This window comes from Balaenoptera physalus, assembly GCF_965194825.1.
Source record: "Balaenoptera physalus genome assembly, chromosome: 14".
Lineage (NCBI taxonomy): Eukaryota > Metazoa > Chordata > Mammalia > Artiodactyla > Balaenopteridae > Balaenoptera > Balaenoptera physalus.
In genome coordinates, this window is record NC_138893.1 from 36,161,087 (window position 1) to 36,183,825 (window position 22,739).

The following is a 22,739-nucleotide window of genomic DNA, read 5'->3' on the forward strand; positions in this document are numbered from 1 at the left end:
AGCTTGATCCTGAAAATGACTGGCAGGGAGAAGAGGTGGCTTCTTACTGATCTTCAGTAAATAAGGTGATGTCATCTACAGAATAAAAGAGAGTAGGAAGGGTGGGTTTCAGGGGAATAAGAAAGGTTTGAAGCTGGTGTTTGGAGACCTAGTTGTTTAGAGACCAGTCAAAAGAATGCTAAAGCAGCACTGAAAGCCTTGCTGCAGATAGATGGTATAACTCGGGAGTTGTATCCAGGTGATAAGCTCAGGAGCAGGAAAGGGCGATAAGGGGCTAGCAAAGCTGCAGATCAGAAAGACAGGTAGATGGTAGAAGAGGAAAGGGCTGGGGCAAAAGAATTAAAAAGTTTGATGTGAACACCACTGAAGTCTTGAACCGAGGTTGGGGAGAAAAGCAAGTGGTATCAGGAGACCAGCTGGACCATGAGAGCAAAGGAGGAATGATTGGACATGGAAGCTACCTCAAAACAGATTCAGTTAGCAGACAGGATTGTTAGAGGTGGAAATAGGAGATTGTGATCAGAGGTTAATTTCCAAGTAAAAGATCTTTGATGTGGAAAACTTCCAAGTGATGACCAGGTCTAAAGCATGGTCTTGCCTGGGCAGCTGAAGTAGGAGAATATAGAGGTTGAGGAACTCTGAAGTCAGGTTATTAGATGGGGCTGATGTTACTTTGATTTATTTAGGATGGGCTTAAGACCTTTGGAAAGCAAAGACCCCTTCTCACCTTTCTGTAACTCCTACAGAAAGGGTTGGCTTAGGTAAGTACTGTTTGGGGAGGGTAGGGAAAAAATAGAGCCTTTAAAAGATACACCTAGAATATCCCTAGAAGAATACATCAGAAGCTTTGATTGCCTCAGGGAAGGGACGATATGTATGGGAGATAGAGGTGGAAGGGAGATTTTTCACTGTACATCTTTCTGTACTTTTTGAATTTTGAACTAATTGATGTAGCACCTATTAGAAAATAAAATGAAAACTTAAGATAGATATTGTTGATATAGATACAGATAGTAAACAACTTATTTAACTTTAAAGCCTTCCTTATTCTTTCTGGTCCTGAAAAAGATTAGTTTGATGGGTAGGGCTAATGAAAAGAATCTGTAAGAGTCCACTATTCATAATAGTATTGGGGTGGCCAAAAAGTTTGTTCAGTTTTAAGTGAAAATAAAAGACATTTTTCATTTTCACCAAGACTTTTATTGAACAATGTATTCACTAACAGAATGAACTTTTTGGCCAACCCAATATTTTGCTAAGTTTATTTCAAGCATTGGTCTCTTAATTTGAATCATTCACCATACAGCTTGTAATCCCTGATGCATTTTACAATTTCCCTCAATATAATCACAGTTTCCCATCATTTTAAGCCTGGTTTAACCATTAATAAAATTCTTTTCAATAGGTCTCACTCTGCTCACTTCAGTTCAAACTGAGGAAAAATGTCTTTTAAACCTAGGAAGGAATGGGAAGCAGTTAGGAGTTAGCAGCTTGACACCTTCCTCAGGATTTTCATGTCGCCATTTGGTTTGAAAAGGTAAACATTTCCAGGACATCGCAGCAGTCAGGGTTTAAGAATCAGTACACTGATGTATCCGTAAGCCCGTAAGATATTTTAGAGGTTTCACTATTACTTTTCCATTAGTTAAGTAATCATGAATTAATGGCAATTACACTTAGTGAATTTAGGTAATTTTTACTGCAGTAATTTACATGTGTCCCTTTTAATATCTTAAAACAGGTGTGAAAATCACATCTACACTGCAAGTGTTGAAGCTTATCAAGCAGGCTGGTGACCGAGTCCTGGTATATTATGAAAGGCCTGTTGGCCAGAGTAACCAGGGTGCAGTGCTGCAAGATAACTTTGGACAGTTGGAAGACAACTTTCTGTCAGGCTCATGCCAACCAAACTATGAAGAGGAAACAAGTGGGTTGGCAGTAGATGCTGAAAACAGAGACCTGGATTCTGAATTCGAAGACTTAGCAAGTGATGTGAGAGCACAAACTGAGGTCAAAGATGAGGCACAGTCATTAAGTCACAGTCCCAGACGTACTCCAACAACACTTTCTGTTAAACCCTTTGGAACTATATCACCAGTTTTAAACCGTAAATTAGTTGTAGGAAGTTACCCACCACCCCCAAAACTTCCATCCAAAGAAGGAAATAAGCCCTTGGCCCTAAAATCTTCTGAGATAACAGAACCAGCACAAGTGTCAAAACCCACCCAAGGATCCACTTTCAAACCACCTGTGCCACCACGACCGCAAGTCAAAGTTCCTTTGCCTTCTGCTGATGCCCCAAATCAGGCAGAACCAGATATTCTCGTTGAAAAGCCAGAGAAGGTGCTGCCACCGCCTGCTGCAGATAAACCTGCTGAAAAGCAAGCGAAAAATCTGGATCATGTAGAAGAAGCAGCTGCAGCTAAGCAGTTTTTAGCAAAGCAAGAAGTGGCAAAAGATTTGACTTCAGAAAGTTCCTGCCCTCCTAAGGACAGTTCAGATGACCATCAAACGTGGGAATCATCAGAAATTCTCTATCGTAATAAGCTAGGAAAATGGACAAGAACCAGAGCCAGCTGCCTCTTTGACGTAGACGCCTGCCACAGGTACCTAAACGTCGCGCTGTGGTGCAGGGAGCCTTTCAAATTAGGGGGTCTCATCTGTTTGGGGCATGTCAGCCTAAAACTTGAAGAGGTGGCTTTAGGATGCTTAGCTACATCGAACATGGAATACCTTTCCAAATTCAGACTGGAAGCCCCATCACCTAAGGCCATGGTCACGAGAACCGCGCTACGTAATCTGAGTATGCAGAAGGGGTTCAATGACAAATTTTGTTTCGGTGACATTACTGTTCACTTCAAATATCTGAAAGAAGGAGAGCCAGACCACCATGTAGTTACTAACTTAGAGAAAGAAAAAGAACTCCATTTGGTCGAAGAGGTTTCTGCCCTATCTAAAGAGGAGCACTTTGTTGGACAGTTGGGTTTAACGGAAAATAAACATAGTTTCCAGGATACTCAGTTCCAGAACCCAACTTGGTGTGATTACTGTAAGAAAAAAGTTTGGACTAAAGCTGCTTCCCAGTGTATGTTCTGTGCTTATGTTTGCCATAAAAAATGTCAGGAAAAGTGTCTAGCCGAGACTCCTCTTTGTGGAGCAACTGATCAGCGGATAGACCGGGCCCTGAAAAATCTCAGGCTGGAAGGACAAGAAACCCTCTTAGGCCTGCCCCCTCGTGTTGATGCTGAAGCTGGGAAGTCAGTCAACAGAACAACAGGTTTGACAAGACATATTATCAATACGAGCTCTCGTTTGTTAAATCTGCGTCAAGTCTCTAAAACTCGCCTTTCTGAGCCAGGAACTGATCTAGTAGAACCTTCACCAAAACACACACCCAACACATCAGACAACGAAGGCAGTGACACAGAGATCTGTGGCCCAAACAGCCCTTCTAAACGGGGCAACAACACAGGAATAAAATTAGTGAGAAAGGAGGGTGGTCTGGATGACAGCGTTTTCATTGCAGTTAAAGAAATCGGTCGTGATCTGTACAGGGGGTTGCCTACAGAGGAGAGGATCCAGAAACTAGAGTTCATGCTAGATAAACTGCAGAATGAAATTGATCAGGAGTTGGAACATAATAATACCCTTGTTAGAGAAGAAAAAGAGACAACAGATGCGAGGAAAAAATCACTTCTTTCTGCTGCTTTGGCTAAATCAGGTGAAAGACTGCAAGCTCTAACACTTCTTATGATCCACTACAGAGCAGGCATTGAAGATATTGAATCTTTAGAAAGTCTGTCCTTAGACCAGCACTCCAAAAAAATAAGCAAGTACACAGATGATACGGAAGAAGACCTTGATGATAGTGAAATAACCCAACTAATAGACTCTCAGCCATTCAGTAGCATATCAGATGACTTATTTGGCCCATCTGAGTCTGTGTAACAGTCTGTTTAAACTTTGAAGTGATTGAGGAAAAGTTGCATCTAAAGTACCACAGATATAACCACATTTAAACCCTCTTATTATGCACTTTGGCCTGCTTCTTCACAGTTATTTGCTTGTGTAAGAACTAGAGTGGAAAAGGTGGTTTTCCAGCAAAAACATGACCAGCTCACTAAATTGGTTGTTTCAGATTGCATTTATAGCTATGCTTTTTGGGTTTATACTGGGAATTTATTTTTACTAATTTATTTTTAACTTTTTCTAATTATGTAATTATGTAAGCTGACTTTTCATGTTTATGTAGGTGTGATGTCTCATTGTGGTTTTTTTCCTTCCTCTTCCTAGTTTTTGAATTAGTGTTAAATAGGATACTGTCCAGATTCTTGAAATATTTTCATTTCTATCACAGTTATAACAACAAATTTGCTGCATGCCCAAATTGACAACAGCAATCAATCAATCATTGAGGGAACAGGTTTTGAATCTTACTTTGTGTTATGAAGTTTGTCATATCTACTTGCTTGAGATTTTTGTTATTTTGGGGTTTGGGGGAGTGCTTTTTGTTTTGATTTTGCCAAATGTAACATGAAAGCAGATGCCGCAGCTTTAGTTAGCTATGCTGATTTAGTAAAAAAAAAAAAAAAAAAAAAAATTTTACATATATTGCTTGTTTTTTATGCTTTTGTGAAATTTTTTTCTAAAGCTTATGTGCAGTTTAAGTACAGTGAGAATATAGTGATTAATTTGAAGAGCTTGCATTGAAAACCAAAATGCAATAGGGAATAAATACAGAATGCAGTTGGTCAAGAATTTTGAGAGGATGACCAGATTACTAAAAAAAACAAAACAAAACAAACAGTAACCAGTAGGATTTTGAAATATAATCTTTCAAAATGTTGACACTTGCCTTTCAAATGGAAGTACTAAACATTTATGATTATTTTTCATCTTCAGTTCTCCCATAGGAAATAAAGCATGTAGATATTTGAAGTTTCAGAGAACTGTTCTTAAAATGACCTTGTTGATATCTGGTTTGGCTGTTTTGTTTTAGAAAAATAGTCATGCATGAGAATGCTGTAAGGGAGAGGAATCATGCAAAATAGATTTATTGCTTTGTCTGACGTCCTACAGGCTTAAAGGAATGGTGATCGTTCTGAGTGCTTCTGTAGTTCAGACGTCTTATTAAAAAAAAAAAAAATTACACAGCATAGATACATAGGAATTGGAACCATTTCTCTTAAAATGAAGGTCTAGTCTGATACTCAGGCCATCGTGTGGATCCCAGTAACACATGACTGAGGGAAAACGTGTGAGCATGACCTCTGTTGGTAGACCATAAAAGCTTTGGCCTTTTATATGTCTATAAAATAGATATGTACGTGTTTTCCCCTTTTGTAGGTAACTGCTATGATAATTGCTATATAGTGAAACTGACATGAATTTAAAACTAGATGGCAGTTTTTATGGCTGGCAGGAAAAGGCATAGTATAATAGTAAGGATTCTGGCCCAGGTCTATGACCCAGGACTCCATACGAGAGTTTAAGTTCAAGCTCTTCTTTTGGCCATTAGTGAACTGTGTAACCATAGGCAAGCCACAAAAGGGCTCCATGCTGCAGGCTCCCCTGTTGTAAAGTAGGAATAAACAAAATTTTTTCTACCTCACAGGCTTGTTGTGAGGAAAACAACAGCATAACTGCAAAAGTTCTCTGAACAGTAAAAAGCTATTGAAATAAAAGGGTTATATGGATGATAAAAATATTTTTATGGGTAGAAAAGCCATTCCACTTTTAAAATCAATAGCCAGTTCTCATTCTTGCTATTTTATTAAGTAAAATATTAGGAAACTAAATACCTTTCTTGGCCAAGTTTATAACAAAAATATATCTGTGTATACCCCCCATTTTTGTTTAAACATGCTTGCATTTTAAAAGAACACTGCTGTAGAAGTCTTTATACACCAAATTCACTGAAAGCTAAAATGTTGTTCTGTAACAATAGCTTGAAACAATCTGCCCAATGTAATAACCAACTGTCATCTTATCATAAAAAATCACTTACCACTGACAACCTGGAAGACAGAGTAAGTGGCTGGTGGTTTTGGATTATACCATGGAAGTTTTAGTGACATCCAAGCATGCTGCTGAAACGGATGCATTTGAAAGAGCTGTAGAAATAATGCAAAACTTTGGTTTCATAAAAATCTACTCATGTTTTAAAAGTATTTAACTCTGTAGAACCACAATTCTGGAAAGCTCAGTAATGCTGCTAATGATATTTGTAAAATATACCTTCAATGTAGTGCAATATTTTTCTATTTACTGGGAGAGGCAGTATAGGCATCACAGTTGTAGTTTCGTGCAAGGGGGGGGGCGGGGGGGGGGACACTCCAATAGCCTAAGGAATAGTAGGGTATAAGGCTTCAGTGAAAACAGTTGTATTATATCACAGTCCTGATGTAATCTTTCTGCCATGCTATGTTATCAATAGCTAAAAAATAATATTAAATAAAAACTACCACAGAAAACAAGAATATCTTCATTTGATGTCATCTGAAAAAGGTGACTGCTGCATCTCTATGGAATTATTGTCTGGTATAATTGGGCCATGAAGATAAGCTTAACAAAGTCCGCTTTTGCTAAACAAAATTGCTATTCTGAAAATTGTCTAAAAGCGTTAAATTTTGGTTTTACTATTTTTTTATGCTGTGAAATAATCAGATTTATGGATTTGCCTCTGCTATCTAGTAGTAATTGGACTAAAGTGTATTTGCTACATTGGTATTTAGATGAATTATTAGGTTAGACAGTCAAGCTGAGCAATATTTTAGCATTTAGAATCAATTCATATGCTACGTTTATTAATATCAAACCTTACATTCTTCAGTATCAGAACTAGTTAAAATACTATGTGGCCATTTTGTGAATTTGAGAGGAGAAAACACATGCTAAAAATTTGAGGGTACTGTCAATTCTAAATTTAAGTATTTTTGAATTTTTTGAAAGGCAGTTTGAAGGTATTTGGCTCTTACTAATAGTAAGATAATAAAATCTTAAGTCCCCTAAAAGTGAATAAATTTAAAATCACTTTAGTTTTAAAATGAGTTTATTTCTAAATTGAGAGATAACAGCTTTCCTTTAAAAACAGGGTTGGGGGAGTTTCTCTTAAGCCTTTTTAAGCCATGGATCCATTTTAAGATCTGTTTAAAACCATGGATTCTCACCCCTGAAAGGTGCACACATGTGCACCCTAAGTCTTATGGAACTTCCAGGGGCCGTGGACCTACTGTGTCAAGTGGCTGCATAGCATAGTTATTTTCATCAGATATAGTTATTTGTTCGTAGCAATGAGGAAAACAATATAACTTTAGAGATACAAGGATAACTTACTCGTTGGTTCCACACTGACACCATGTGGCTAGTTACATACTTCAATTTAAAACAAATTTTGCAAAGCCAAAAAGTATGGTTCAAACTAGTCTGGAGTGGATTTTACCTGATGCCTGCAAGCAAAGAAGAATAGTTTTTAATTGAATACCCACAGTTAAAACAATACCTTCTTACATATTTTATTCCAGTGATAGTATCTGGTTAACAAAGGAATACAACAGGCACAGTAGTGTTCAGAAGATTTATTAAGTAAACTAGCTAAAACATGACGTAGGTGGATACACTTAGCAGTCAAAAGAAAGAATTGAATATTCATCAGTACCTCATTAAGCTTTTTGTATCTGCTTTGCCAGGTACAAACATAAAAACCACCTCTGCTCAAAAAATAAATGTTCAGAGAGCTGTGTGTTCTTTGTTCTGATACGCTCTTTTCATAGTCTTGCCAACCCCAGAATACTAGTCATATAAAAGACCTTACAATTTTTTTCTCCTTCAGATACAACTGACACCTTTTGCTCTCAAAACAGTTCTGAAAAATATATATCTTTTATATGATCGCTAGGGATCACCAGCAGACATGGCTGCCAGTCATTCTTGAAGAGACTGAAGCCTTGCAGGCAAAAATAAAAGAGGGATAAGGTACATGGTATTGGGAGTGAGGAGAACCACAAACCCCACAAGAGAATTGATTTGCAGCACATTCTTTTTTAAGGCTCTCCCCTACAGAAGTAGAGAACAATCCTGCCTTTTTACTTTGGCCATAGAAGTGCCTCCAGCAAAGAAGAGTCCTTGTGTAAGTCGCCCAACGCAAATACACGAGTAGGACACTTGTTTGCTTCCAACACATGCACTTGAAAACCAGACTTCAGATCAAAGCCCCACAAAAAAAGCTTCATAAAGAAAATGGGAAGTATTAGCTACTTTCTTAGAGAATTACAAGGTTGAAGGGTCCTTCCAAGTTAACAGGAGCACAATTTTAGCTTAACGAAGAACTGACATTAAGTAGTTTTTGTTTACGATTACAGAACTACAGAATGAACAAGTGTTATTTGAGACATTCCACACTATCTTCATATCTCATACAAAACTCGATGTAAACTAACAATGTTCACTAACACGGTACTTGCTGTCACATCGAAAAGGCACATCAACGTCGTCATGCTTAGAAAAACTACATCACACAGCACTAGGTGATACAGTATTACATAGACATTTTTAGATGTTTGGGTTTTTGCCTGCCTGTGAAAGGGGGTGTGCCCTGACCACCCTATTATTTTTACCTGTTTTCCTAACACGATTGAAGACAATTTCATTCCTTCTTCATCTTCATGTAAAATTTGTTTTCACATTGATGTGAACAACTTTCAGAAGTCTAAAAAATAATAGTTTCAAACAACTCAAAATTAGTAGATCCCTAGAAAACACTTCGATGACTTCCAGGTCAAAGATAATTATAGTCTGATTTTTTCACATCACAGCAGCTATTAGCCTTTTAAATTTCTTTTCTAAAACCTGAGCTAGGTGTTGATATATCTCATCATGCTTAAACAACCCTGACAGTATAAGGTATATCTATCCTCAATTTTCTGTCATCCGGTAAGACAAGTATATATCTGAAAAGGAAAGCTTCTAGTTGTTTATACGTTTGGGTGCTTTTCTCTGCTTTCAGAACATTTACTATTTTACCCTTATTGGCTTTAATGTTTGCTGCCAACCACATGCCATGTAAACATATAATTCACAACCATCTGTTTCCAGGTAGGTGATTACATAGAAAACTAATGCCCGCTGAGATTCATGGATAAATCCGAAAGACGACTGGCTCAAGTTCTTGTCTTCTGTATCTGAGATAACTAGCTTTTAACTCATGAATATATTGACAGTACAGTTGACCCTTGAACAACACGGTTTGAACTGCACGGGTCCACTTATATGCAGAATTTTTTCAATAAATACAGGCTGCAGTACTATATGGTCTGTTGTTGATTGAATCCAGAGATGTGAAACCATGGATACGAAGGGCTGACTGTAAAGTTGTACGCAGGTTTTCGACTGCATGGGTTGTCGGCACCCCAAACCCTGTGTTGTTCAAGGTCAACTGTAATTACAAGTTCAGTAACTCAACATTCAGTGTCACTATATAATATATGCCGTCTTACTTGATTCTGTTTTTCAGACTTCCTTCTAGTTCCTCATTATTGGAAGTGTCTCGGAGATAATGCGTGCTTTAAACACTCATTACCAATATTCAGAAAATATATAAGACTTTTTTTGCCCAGGTGTTCGTGAATGTAAGTTAAAAAATTATATTTGATTTGGATTCAAATATTTATAGATTTACACTATTTCGTCAAAATATATTGTATAATATTTAATAAAATCAAATACATAAAATAAAGTTTTCAACACTATTTATACAAACCCCTAGAAAAGCTGCTTTTTCTTTATAAGGCTGTTGGCAATCGATCATAACCATGGAAAAGAAAACCTTTGGTTGTTTTACTCTTTCACCAGGGATGAGTGGTATCACTAAGACAGTTCTGGATGAGTCATTTTACTGGAAACACTGTTTTATACAATTAGATACTTGGATGACTTTTGAGGGTCTCAGTCACTTTCAGATTCTTCATCCTCACCTATCGGATATGACTGGATATTATTCTGAGTATACATTTTTGTTTTAATGGGGCAGTTGTGATCCATGAGGATAGCCTAAAAGAGAGCAAAGTGCAGATATATTAACTTACTGTTTCATAAAGAGAAGATAGTCTTACCCTGTTTCTAAGGATTAGCAGTTTGAAAACTACATATAGTACCACCCACTATCAACCAACCAGTAATTTGGTGCAACTGCCAGGTGCCTTCCCTAGAAGACCTGGAGTTCTAAACTGAAAATTCCAGGCAATAGGAAGCAGCAGCAGCAGTCTGCAGTATTCCCATTATACCTGCCAGGAGCCATAAGTCGATTTGGAGGAAGCTGTAAGCTATGAAGAAAGGGAAATGCAGGTTAGGTTTAGGTTATACTTAGAATCTTTGAATTAGGGTGGGGGGATCCTGGAGGTCACCCAATGCACCTTCACAGTGGCAACACTTAATAAGGAGGTCCTCCCTCCTTAATGAGGCAAGCTCTCGTGTTAGAAACATCCCTGAGGCTGGACTAAACCTGTCTCCATGTTTCTATTTGTGGATCAAGTTCTAACTCCAGCCGTCTTCACAGCCTGCCCTTACAATATTTTAAGACCACGGCCATGGCCCCTTAGATTTCCCTAGACTAAACGTCACAGGGCCCTTATCTTTTTAAAAATGGCATTTCAGGAGGACCTCTCCCCAAATCCTGGCTGGCCTCTTGCTCAAGTGTATTTTAAAAAATACATTCCTCTCATGTACATAAAAATCTTGTGCACTCCCTTATTGTTACTGAAAACTTTTTTAAAGGTCAACTGATCCTCAACTGATAAACATCCTCAGCTGATAAGCACTGTAGTCATCATTCTTCACGAAAGTGTACAGACCAAGCACGTAGTCTGAGTGCACAGCTGGGGTTTATCACGCCAGTTTATCACGCCAGGACTGTGCTAAGCATTTTCAATGCAATACTTCAACTTCACAATAACCTATGTGGTAGTTTGATAACCCTCCGTGTAGGCACAAAGGTTAAAGAACTTGACCAAGGGATGTACAGCCAAATGGGGCAGATACGAGCCCAGGCAGCCTATGCCAAAGTCTGCTCTGGCGATGCCCCACAGGACAGCAGGAGTGTAGAGCACGACATCAGGTGCAACTGAAATGAATTCTCTCATCAAGAATGTCTTTCAGGGGCTTCCCTGGTGGCGCAGTGGTTCAGAATCTGCCTGCCAATGCAGGGGACACGGGTTCGAGCCCTGGTCTGGGAAGATCCCACATGCCGCGGAGCAACTAGGCCCGTGAGCCACAATTACTGAGCCTGCGCGTCTGGAGCCTGTGCTCCGCAACAAGAGAGGCCGCGATAGTGAGAGGCCCACGCACCGCGATGAAGAGTAGTCCCCACTTGCCGCAACTAGAGAAAGCCCTCGCACAGAAACGAAGACCCAATACAGCCAAAAATAAATAAATAAATAAAGGAGTTCCTTTAAAAAAAAAAAAAAGTACTTATACCTTTAAAAAAAAAAAAAAAAGAACGTCTTTCAGAGTTTTCCTCCATGTAAACTATTCCCTCCAGTGCCTTTCTGTGCAGTTTGAAAATCTAAATGGCAGCACTTATCTGGATTAAAATTTATCTTCTGTTGGCCTATTGCAACCTATCTTGGCGCTTGTTAGCTACTCCTCCCAGTTCTTGCCCCACAGATGTGATAAGCTGCTATGTCTCCACTCAAGTGCTTAACCCATTTATCATTTCCCAAGAAATGCTAAAATGATCTGCTGTGTGGCATGTTAAGATAAGGACTTCCAGGACCCTCTAAGTTAGGCTGCCAGCTCAAATTGTCAGCTGCAAATTTAACTCTATTTTTTTCATTATGCTTCTTGCCAAGTGAATTGATACACGGACTTCATACAGAGCTCAATTTCTAAAAATAAGTAATTGAGGCAACAGACACTGTATACCAGGACCATTCTCCCCACGTGGGTGTGTGCTCATAACACAAAAGGTCTAGCCACCAAAGAGCTCGATGTCTTGCCTCTCTGGATTGGTGATCCTCAAAGAAATGTGCCCAAGAATCACTTGAGGGGGCAGGTTAAAAATGAAATCCCCCGTCCCTACCCTCACATGAGGGTGAGAAACGTGCTGCAAGAAACACCGCCCGACTTATGTGGCATTTTCTAGGGCATAGTAGGGTCACATGGCTGACAACAGCTTACTGGGCACCTACCAGATGTGTGTCAGTGCCCTTAAGGTCCTCTACCAGCAACTTAGGTACCTCACTGCACACGAGTGACAGGTTCCATAGGGTTTGCAGGCGGAGCGCTCACTGTGGGTTAAGCGCTCAGGGAAAGCAATGTGGAAGCGATGGGGGTGGACTTGAAGCTTGAATGATGGAAAGGATTTTCACAGCGAGGGAGTTGGGAACGAGCGCGGCAGAGGTTATTTACCAAACGAGACATTAAGTAAAACAGCCTGCCTCCCCGCCAACCCCCCCCCCCACCCCCGATCTGATGATGAGGCACAGGGAGACGTTCACGGGAAAGCCCAACCGGGGCCAGACTGCAGGGCCCCGAATGCCAGGCAGGGGCCTTGATCCCAGGCCCACAGGTGGCGAGGCAGGCTTGGAAAGGATGGCCATCATTCTACCTTATCACAATTGCCTTCTATCCCTTGGTTGTCCACCATTATACCTAACGGTAGGTACATGTAGACTTAAGGACCTCTGGAACCTAGCACTGGGTACGTAATACAGACTCAATTAAAAAACTGCATTGCAAGGGAAGAAGTTCAATCAGACCAGTTATTTGGCATCATATAGACTTAAACAGAATTTATCAATTAACCAAACTGCATTTGTTGACACTACCTATATCAGGTTAAGAAGTTTTCTTTCTTAAAAGATGATCTGTAGCTTTTAAAACCTAGCTTACTGCCTTCTGAACCTCTTTTGAAAGATTTATTGTGCCATAGTTGTTGTTTTTTTTAAGTTGTACATGATTAAGCCAGATGGCATCTAATAGTCCAAAAGTGCCACGAAAAGAGGGGCATGAACAAGATCAAGTGGGTAAGTCAAGTGCACAGGGGACGTGTGCAGAGTGGCCCAGGGAGCAGCCTGGTAATCAGAGCAGTGCTCCATGCACTGCTGTGTGGAAAAAGGTGTGTTTGACTCTGGACTGAAGAAAAAGTAAAGAAAAAAAAAAAAAAAGGGAGGGCATTTTCATCTGAATTCAGGGCAATGCCTGGTTCCTGAGAGTTGAGCCCTGGTCCTACCAAATGCCTGGTTTCATATCAGACACAGGAGAGGCAGGATTTCCAAACTGGTAAAAACATGCTGGACCAAGTGAAGTGTAAAAATAACACAAATACAAAGCTGGGACAGTGAAAAAGTAAAAGCATTAAAATGTAAGAGTTCCAGGCTTCAAGACTTTGAAAGATACCAGGCCTATGTGCTAGAAAAGATTTATTTACCACATCTTTAAAAAAAAAAAAAAAAAAAAAAAGTGATGGTTTTGCATCAGGGTCACCCAGTGAAAGAAAGCTGCAGTCCTCAAACCACCTACTTTCCTGTCTGGGCAACAATTAGAAACTTCAAGAGTAAGACCTAAGAAATGTGCCCTATCTTTAAAAATAATTCAACCTGAAAAAATAAAACTCCATTCCAGAACACAGCTTTCCTCCTCACTGGGTATTCTGACAGTTAGAGGCTGTAAGCAATTGTCTTATAACTGGAACACAGTTTCCTAAATGACAGAGTTGGTGTTTCTTATACTTGCAGAGGAACTGGAGTAACAGGCTTTTTTCTCTGCCTGTATTGATAACACTGATTATTTAAAAAAAGAAAAAAAAGCAGAAATCCAATAAACCAAATGGAAGAAAAACTCAAGTGCTCACAAACTGCTTCATGACTGGATGACTTAGGGTCCATAAAACAGCACTCGAATTTTCCATTTCTAGCTGAAGTCCAAACACCACTTAATCAGAATGCTTCCTAATGAAAGAATGATTTGCTAAGGTTTGTATACCTTCTTCTGGCTCTCACGTCCCCTGCGTTTGGTAACTGCTGATCCTGAATGCCAGCACTTGTCTGTGTTGGATTTTCTCAAGTGGGCAGTAATCGATCGTCCCTCCTCCACGGCACTCACTGCTTCCTGCCCTCGCTCCCCTCATCATCCGGCGCTATTGGTTTCCACCTGGTTCCTTCCTGCTCTGCCTGCACAGTGAGTAGGTGGCAGCTATTGGCTGCCACCTTCGCGTGCTGCCATTATGCCAGTCAAATGGCGTCTGACACGATGCATTCAATTATGGACATCAATTATGGGCAGGCAGATGCGCATTCTCTCAAGTTTTTAATGATTCATCTTGCCAGGCACTTATTAAGGATTTTGACATTTTACAGTGGAAGTGGCTTCTGGAAGCCTGTCATTCTTGTTGCTTTGCCTTTCAGAATTGTCTCTTCCACTTCCTTCAGCACTTTTCTTTTTAAATGAACTAAAGTCTTAGTTTAAATGTGGGAAGAGGCACTGAGGCCTGACTTTCGCCCATCACATGGGGACCCCAGAGTGGGAGCTGGCAGGACAAGCTCACCCCCACCCCGGTCCCCTGACCTCATCCACTTCCTCCAAGACCTCAGATAAGCCCTCACGCTGCTGCCAACGAACGGATAACACAACAGCCACTAACGTCTGCTGTTCGGCGAGGGAAGCCCACTGGGCAGCCCTGGGCTCTGAGAGTAAAAGGAGGCTCTCATCTTAGAGAGGAAGAGAGGGAGGAAACTGGGGTACTGCTGGGCTGACAGAGTAAGTCAGGGTTAGGTGAGAGCAAGAAAGGAGAGTGGGGTGAGATGGGAACGCGTGACAATTTATTGAGCATTTACTGTGTGCAGACTCCAGGGTCGCACTCCACTAGTATTCTTTCATTTAATCCTCACAACCACTCTGTGAGGTCGAGGCTATCGTCTTCCTGTGGGACAGACAGCTCGGCTCCAGGGCTGCCATGCTGGCCCTGCGCTGTCTCCTGAGTCTTAAACAGTCTCCTGGATGACAGGAGCATTTGTAGGTGATTTTTTTTTTTTTTTTTTTTTTTTGGTCAAATAGGGTTGGGAGTAATCTTCATTCAGCCTTAATCAGATTGATGCGGTGGCAACAGGACAAGCGTTGTTTTCTGTGGTTGCACAGAGAATTTTCTGACCCTGATTGGGGCCAAGGTACTGTGCTGGGGTCGGACAAACAAAGGTAGACAGGCAACTTAGACAACCAGGCTGGAAAATAGGAAGTGCCCCGAGAGAGATATGACATAGTGCTATGGCTGTGGCTGTTCGGAGCTGGCAAGCATAGGCAAAGAGGAAGAGTCAAATGGCTTGTGAGTAATTCAAAATCACCTACTTCAATCCTATAGAGTAAAGGGCACAAGACCAGTGCTCAGTGCTGGACATATGTTTTAAATATACTGCACATATTAATAAATACAAAAAGTGCCCAAAACAAAGACTGCACACAACCTAACTTCAGGGTCTGTGTCTCTCTTTAAATCCACTCTTTAGGGATAATCATATAAAAGGGCAGTCAAGAAATGCCAAAGCCTTAAAACCCATTTCAGGTCAAACATCAGACAGAACTTCTGACATACTCCCTAGAGAACAGCAACAAGGGAACCTCACACCCATTCCTAAACGCCAAATACCATCTCCCCCAGCCTTGTTTCTCTCATTCATCTTTAACCTAAGGCCCTCATCTTTCAACTAGACGAGTGTCTATCACCATTTGATGTTTAAAAAAAATCAGCAGCAGCACCAAACCAGGTATGAATGCTTATCAGAAAGGGTAAAATGACCAATGCATTTCAAAATTCAAATTAGAATCAATAAGTATGAATTTATTCAGAAGAGGAACACTTAACACTCAATACTACATCTTGCCTATAGCTATGATTCTGGTCATGAAATTATGAACTTAAACGTTATACATACGTGCTAACATGTGCCCAAAGGTGCATAAACAATATTTTTCCATAAGCATCTGTTACCTACATTAAAACCATCTCCAGAATCTTATGCAGTAAGGACTAAGACACTATTACTGAAAGCTGTAAGGGTTAGGAGAAAAGCAAACAGGACCAAAACTGGCTGATCTTAGAAGTAAGCACAAGAGGCAAAAAAGTTATCTTCAAGATTTTCAAGAACCTTAGAAAATTAAATTGAACAATCCCTGTTTATATTTGGTTGATGAAAAGAGCTATATTGACTGCTAATCTATGTACAAAAATAGTTTCATTCTTCAAATATATAAACATAATGCTTGATACAGTAAAACAAGTAGCTGCCCTATGTGGTATAAACTAAAAAGGAACTCTTACCATTTACATTTGGGGAGTTCTGTTCAAAAGGAGCAGAAATATATTTTAGAACTAAGCCATAAGACACTATCCAGGAGATGATAAAATTATCAAGAAATGCTTCATTGCATCCTAAAATTTGCTTACCATTTTTTCTTCTTTGGCAGGTGGACTTCGGAGAAAAAAGCAGAGAGGAGCAAAAAGAATATCAATTATTCCAATAATTGTCATGAGCCATGGAAATCCAATTGCCTTTGCGATAGCCCCACCAGCGGAAGGACCTTTCAGGAAACAGAGAATTAGATAAAGCTCTCTCTAAATGTCTTGTAGGCAGAAAGATGCAAAGGTTTAAATAATTTTCAGTAGGCATTATCAATCATGCACTGAGAAAGAAGGTTGTTTTGAAAGCCAATGTCCTTACCTATAGCATATCCCATACAAAATGCTACATCGGCAATGGCATACACACTCCCATAGACGGACACGTGCCGCAGGTCAACCAGGTAGCCCATGATGGGCATCATTGACGAATCCACCATGCCTGTGGACAATCAGGGAACACAGTCTATAGAAAACTGATGGAAACCAATAATGAACTGAATGTCAGGGACTGTGTCCTAAACTCACGACCCTGCCAAGATTTCTCACTGCTACCTGCAAGTCTTGAGGCAAACTCCCTACAACATACCTTTGGCTGAAGACAGATTGAAGGTGCTTGAGGCTGAGACTGGAACCCAGACCACCATTTGCTGTTCTCCACCTTGCCTCACCTTGTCCTCCACTGTCTGGTGGACAGCACCCAGTCCTCTGGTGACTCACCTGCCGTTCTTCAGATCCAGAGGGATGCTGGTTACTGGTTGTGTGGACCCCAAGCCTGCTTCCTGTGGGTGTTTTCCTGATTCACTCTTTTCTGGTCCACTCGTCCTTTGCCCTCAAAGAGTGGGCAAACCTACATGCCTCACTCAGCTCCCTCCCCCAGCTCCCTCCCCATCCACACTGTGGCCTCACACTTAGATTATGAGAGTTAAAGTTGGAAAGTATTAGGGAGAATCAGAAGGAACCAGAACAGGAAGGAGTCTGAGGGATCATCCTGCCCTACTCAGGAAATTAAAATCGAAAGAGTTTTGCTCATTTACTTGGCTAAAAAACCAAAACCGCCACCACCACCTCCAAGACCTGTATTAGAATCTCTGGTCTCTTGAATAGTCGGGGACAGGAAGCATAAAGAAAAAACACATATATTCAGAGTTCTGGGTCCAAATCCCTGGCTGGGTGAGCGCTGTCATGCCTTCTCTCTCTGAACATCAGTCTCCCCATGGATAAAAGGGAGATGACAATGACTGGCTGAATGAGGTGATGGCTGTGAACACGCCCAGCAGGGCGGTCAAACAATAGACCCCGTACCCGAACACCCACCAGGGGCAGGAGGGTAAGGGACACTTCTTTCATTCAACTAGTATTTGCTGATCACCTAACATGTGCAAGTTGCTGGGACACGGGAGAACAAAACGAACAAAGAGTTGGAAAATAAATTACGACTGTGGGGCTTCCCTGGTGGCACAGTGGTTCAGAATCTGCCTGCCAATGCAGGGGACACGGGTTCGAGCCCTGGTCTGGGAAGATCCCACATACCGCAGAGCAACTGGGCCCGTGAGCCACAATTACTGAGCCTGCGCGTCTGGAGCCTGTGCTCTGCAACAAGAGAGGCCCGCACACCGCGACGAAGAGTGGCCCCCCCTCACCGCAACTGGAGAAAGCCCTCGCACAGAAACGAAGATGCAACACAGCCAAAAATAATAAATAAATAATTAAATTTATAATAAATAAATTAATTAATTAATTAATTAATTAATTAAAAATTACGACTGTGATTGAGGCTATAAAGGCACTGTGAGAGGTTATGTATACGTATACATACAAGCTAGGAGAACCTAACCTGGTCTAAGGGGTCCACAAAGGCTCCACCCTTTCTACTGTACCAAAGAGTCAACTCCTGCCTTTACTCTGTGACAGATTTACCTTTCTTTTTATCATGATCAATGTGTATATTATAAATGAGAAACAAGCATATGTTATTTATCCAAAATATTAACAAGGTTTTTCCCTAACATATTACTTACTGTTCCTCACATTACTGCAAAGACTCAACCTCTTTGCCTGTGAAAATTCCTGCAGTACAGCTGGTCCTCAATACATCAGTCTACCTTTTCTGTACCAAACCTTATACAAAACATACATGTGAAGTCTCTTTGTCCCCCAGCCTCATATGAGAAGGTCTGTGCACAGATATGAGCCCAAACAAATGGATTCTGAGGAAGCAGTTCTCCTGTTTGCCCAAGCTCAGCAGTGGAGTGTCGCTTTGCTTCTGTAAATAGCAGGCTTTTTATAAGACCAGTTTTCAGGAAATAAATGACTAGTACATGGAAGCCGGTACCTTTCTATGGACGATCTACAAGCTGTACATGAGCTAAGCTGCCCACAGCCTCCTGTCAAAGTTCTAGATATTTTAGATTGAGTAGCTATAGTCTGCCCAAGTAAGAAGAACTCTGTCTTAGTAATGGGAAAACAAATTTTTAAATTTAGGTAAAAGACTCGTGTGACTTACCAATTGCAAAACCAACTCCAAAGTTGGGAGCTATGAGTCCATAAATGTTTTTTGCAAGAGGAATCTGTAAGAGGAAATAAATGTTATGCTAAAATAACATGCTGGGGCTTCCCTGGCAGCACAGTGGTTAAGTATCTGCCTGCCAATGCAGGAGACAGGGGTTCGAGTCCTGGTCCGGGAACATCCCACATGCCACAAAACAACTAAGCCCGTGCACCACAACTACTGACCCTGCGCTCTAGAGCCTGCAAGACACAACTACTGAGCCCGCATGCCGCAACTACTGAAGCCCACGCGCCTAGAGCCCGTGCTCCGTCACAAGAGAAGCCACCGCAATGAGATGCCCGAGCACCGCAATGAAGAGTAGTTCCCACTCGCCACAACTAGAGAAAGCCCGTGCGCAGCAACGAAGACCCAACACAGCCAAAAATAAATAAAATAAAATAAATAAATTTATTAAAATTAAATAAATAAAATAACATGCTATCCAACTCTAAATCATCTTGGAAAGTCTTAAAGATATGCTTTCTTTGGCCTGTTATGCGTGTTCCCTCCTGGAGGAAGTAGGAGGAGAAGCAGGATGAGGTTTGGGCAGAAGCAGACCCTCCAAATCTTTAATAGTCGGAGTTGAAATGGGTTTTGTGACCACCACGAAAAGCTAGTTCACTGCCATATGTGAAAGTTCAGCCTCGTCCATACACCATTTTTGAAAAGAACCATAAGGTCTCATTTGGGATAGATATTGGCCTTTAGTAGAAGATGTTTTATTCTAGAAAAACATCTTGCTATCGTTTCTGGCTAGCTGCCCTAAAGTGTTTAAGACACGCCAATGTTTAAGATGTTGGGGAGCGGGCTACAAAGTGAAATAAAAACTATGTAATAAAACATTCTAAATAATTTCTAACCAACATGAAGTGAAAATAAACCCTTTGGAGAGTCTTGTCCAAAATTTTTAAGATGATAAAAAATGATGAGAAGAAAATGGAAGATGTAATAAAACTCAGTGTCAACAAACTTCAAACTGCTATAAAATATTTCTTGGTGATTTTTGCCCAAAGCAAAAGTTTCATTCACAGATTATTTCCACTTGCCAAATGTCATCTTTCACTCACACATAAAATGCTGATTCCGACAATTATCATTCCTAGAAGAGCACAAAGCCACCTGTCAAAAAACAAAAAAGCACCATCAATACATGATTTCCGCCCCCATCCAAGTTTTCAATGGAAATCAAAAGAGTAAGTTGTAATCGTGAAGGCAGAAACACTTGGAATTTTTTTTTTAAAGAACTACATTATTATAACAGAGTGAGTGTTGTCTCATTTCATCTTACCTCCCCATCTTGTGCGCAAGGATCCCAAAAATATTGGTTCCAAGGAGATAAGAAATACTAGCTGGTAAGAAAGCAACGCCTGCAAATGTATGAAAAGGACACCTTATCGGTACTGATATCAGTCACATGTGAGAAAAACTAATCATTGTGAGACACCACGCTGGTGATTAGAGCTGATGAAGTGAAGCCCTGGGGCCTGCACCCAAGCAGCTAATATCCGGCGGCTGCCAGAGCCCGTCTGGGCCCCACGCCGCTTATCCGGCCGCCCAAAGCTGCCGAGACGCTCCAGAAATGAGGTTCCTCCCTCTATCATCAGCTTCATCTCGCCTCCACCTCTGCCTGGTGGCGAGCTTTACCCGGAGACGACACCGACAGCTCCCGGCATGGGCAGTGAGCAATGGGCATCTGCTTCTGTTCCCCACGCTCCCCTTCATGATTTGTACGACAGGAGAAAGACATGCGCATTGACAAAATCGAGGAACATTAAGATGAGGGCAAAAAAACATTAAAATTATCCCACACCCCTTCACTCATATAATCACCACAGTTTTCCCTGGTAAGTTTTACATACATAAATAAATGTGTGTACACAGGATTTAGGGGGGTTTTTTCAAAAAAATATGGGATTATACCTATGGTTCTACATCCTGCTTTTCTCAATAACCTTCATGAACATCTTTCCATGCCAGAAAAATAAATAAGTAAATGTCTCCGTGGTCATTTTTTGTGGCCAGAATGGCTTGCTGGTGACTCCTGACTCCCAGAGTGAAGCATGGAAACCATCTCTGAAGCCCAAGCTTCAAAGCAGGGATGCAGACCAGCTCAGGGGAAGCCCCAGACAAGCTACATCTTTCTGAAGCGAGTGGGGTGCTGAGCTCACACATGTGACTCGGAAGCCAGCATATGTTATTTTCCATGGACAGCAGATACAGTTGACCCTTGAACAACATGAGTTTGAACTGCACAGGTTCATTTGTACACAGATTTTTTTCAATAGTAAACACTACAGTATTACATGCCCCATGGTTGGTTGAATCCACAGACGTGAACAGCAGCTACAGAGGAACCACAGACACGGAGGGCCGACTATAAGTTACAGAGGGTTTTCATCTGTGCAGAGGGTCTGCACCTCTAACCCCCGAGTTGTTCAAGGGTCAACTGTACTCTCAGACAGCAAACACCCACTTCACCATTCTCAAGCCCAAAGCATGGGATTAGGAGGCATGAAACAAGGTGTTCATTTCAGCTGGAAACTTACCACCCAAGGCTTAATTAAGTGGGTCACTTGAACCTCTTAGAGTCCAAGAGACGGTGACAGCTCCTACTGCACACACCTCACAGGGAGGCTCTGAAGATCACACGGCAACGTGCGCAATAAGGGCTGTGGCACCAGCCCTCCCAGCCTGATCCCTGTGCCCTGTCACTCCATACAAACCCCACCTCACTCACCCCTCACCCCAGCCTGCTGACCTTCCCCAAACTGCAGTAAGCGCCTGCGGGCAGGGACCACTTCATCTGTCTCCCCGCAGCCCAACTCCACGGTGGCACACGGGAGGCGCCCAGAACACGCTGACCATTTAGAGGAAAGACCCTGCGTGAGGACGTTCACTTCACACAGCTGGAAGTACTCAAGGCCGTCCCTTGAAGGCACCCCCGCTGGTCCAGCACGGGCTTACTCCATGGGGTAACAGACAGGGTGTGGTCGGGAGCCCAGAGTCCTCCTTTCTTGACTTCCAAGCTGCGGACGGGGCCATGCACTCTTCGGACCCCAGGTTCCAAATTCCCTTTTCCTGTTCTGACACAGCCTCAGCATCGTCTGCCTCGCCAGGACCTCCACCCCCGCACACAATCCACAGAACCTGCCTCTCGGAACTCAAAGAAACCTCAGTGTGCCTCGGGGAGGAACGGGGTCCCAGGAGGGGGCCATCCATCTCTGCTGGGAAACCTGGGGCCGGGAGCCCACTGCTCCTCCAGACGGCGCTTCAGGGGCGCCTCCTCCTACAGGGCCGCATCCTAACACCAAGCCCCAAGCCTCCCACCACCTCCACCCGCCGGCCCCGGTTCACACTCCAGAGCCAAGAGAAGCTGGCTTCAACCCCCTCCCCCAGCCCCGCCGCCAGCGCGTGGGGAGAGTGAGAGGCAACCCTCCCGCCGCTCGGCTTTCGGGACGAAACACGGCCTCAGGCTCTGGGTTGTTCCCCAGAGGCAGGGCGCCTACTGCGGCCCCTCTGTACACGTTCACATTCTCGACCTCGAAACCTGGTTCCCAGAACTGCCCCAGCCCACGACGGACACACAGCACAGGACCACTAGCATCTGAGGAAAAATAGAAGAGCTGAAGGAATGCTACGAGCCTCTCCCGAGGTCTGACCCCTCGGCCACGCCCCTCGGCCACGCCCCTCTGGGGCAGCCGCACAGAGACGAGTCTCTGGAGCCCCAGCGGCGCATGCGCTCACCCGGCTTGCCGCGCACAGACCTGCGCTTCCTCCAGGCCCCCGACCTCGCCTTCCTGGGGT

At 42.2% G+C, this 22,739-nt stretch overlaps 2 protein-coding genes across 5 annotated transcripts in view; one reads left to right on the forward strand and one right to left on the reverse strand.

Moving 5' to 3' along the window:
* Window positions 1-7,766, forward strand: part of PDZD8 (PDZ domain containing 8) — a 96,327-nt gene extending 88,561 nt beyond the window's left edge. For all 3 annotated transcript variants that reach the window (XM_082424751.1, XM_082424750.1, XM_082424752.1), the window contains one exon: window positions 1,742-7,766. In XM_082424751.1, the coding sequence (XP_082280877.1) occupies window positions 1,742-3,948 (2,207 nt within the window). In that variant the 3' untranslated portion in view covers window positions 3,949-7,766. The remainder of the gene's footprint in view (window positions 1-1,741) is intronic.
* The window catches only part of SLC18A2 (solute carrier family 18 member A2), a 36,540-nt gene continuing 21,565 nt past the window's right edge, over window positions 7,765-22,739 (reverse strand). For both annotated transcript variants that reach the window (XM_082424790.1, XM_082424789.1), the window contains exons 11-16: window positions 20,224-20,302; window positions 20,003-20,054; window positions 18,891-18,954; window positions 16,707-16,826; window positions 16,433-16,566; window positions 7,765-10,047 (exon numbers count right to left, since the gene is read on the reverse strand). In XM_082424790.1, the coding sequence (XP_082280916.1) occupies window positions 9,943-10,047; window positions 16,433-16,566; window positions 16,707-16,826; window positions 18,891-18,954; window positions 20,003-20,054; window positions 20,224-20,302 (554 nt within the window). In that variant the 3' untranslated portion in view covers window positions 7,765-9,942. The remainder of the gene's footprint in view (window positions 10,048-16,432; window positions 16,567-16,706; window positions 16,827-18,890; window positions 18,955-20,002; window positions 20,055-20,223; window positions 20,303-22,739) is intronic.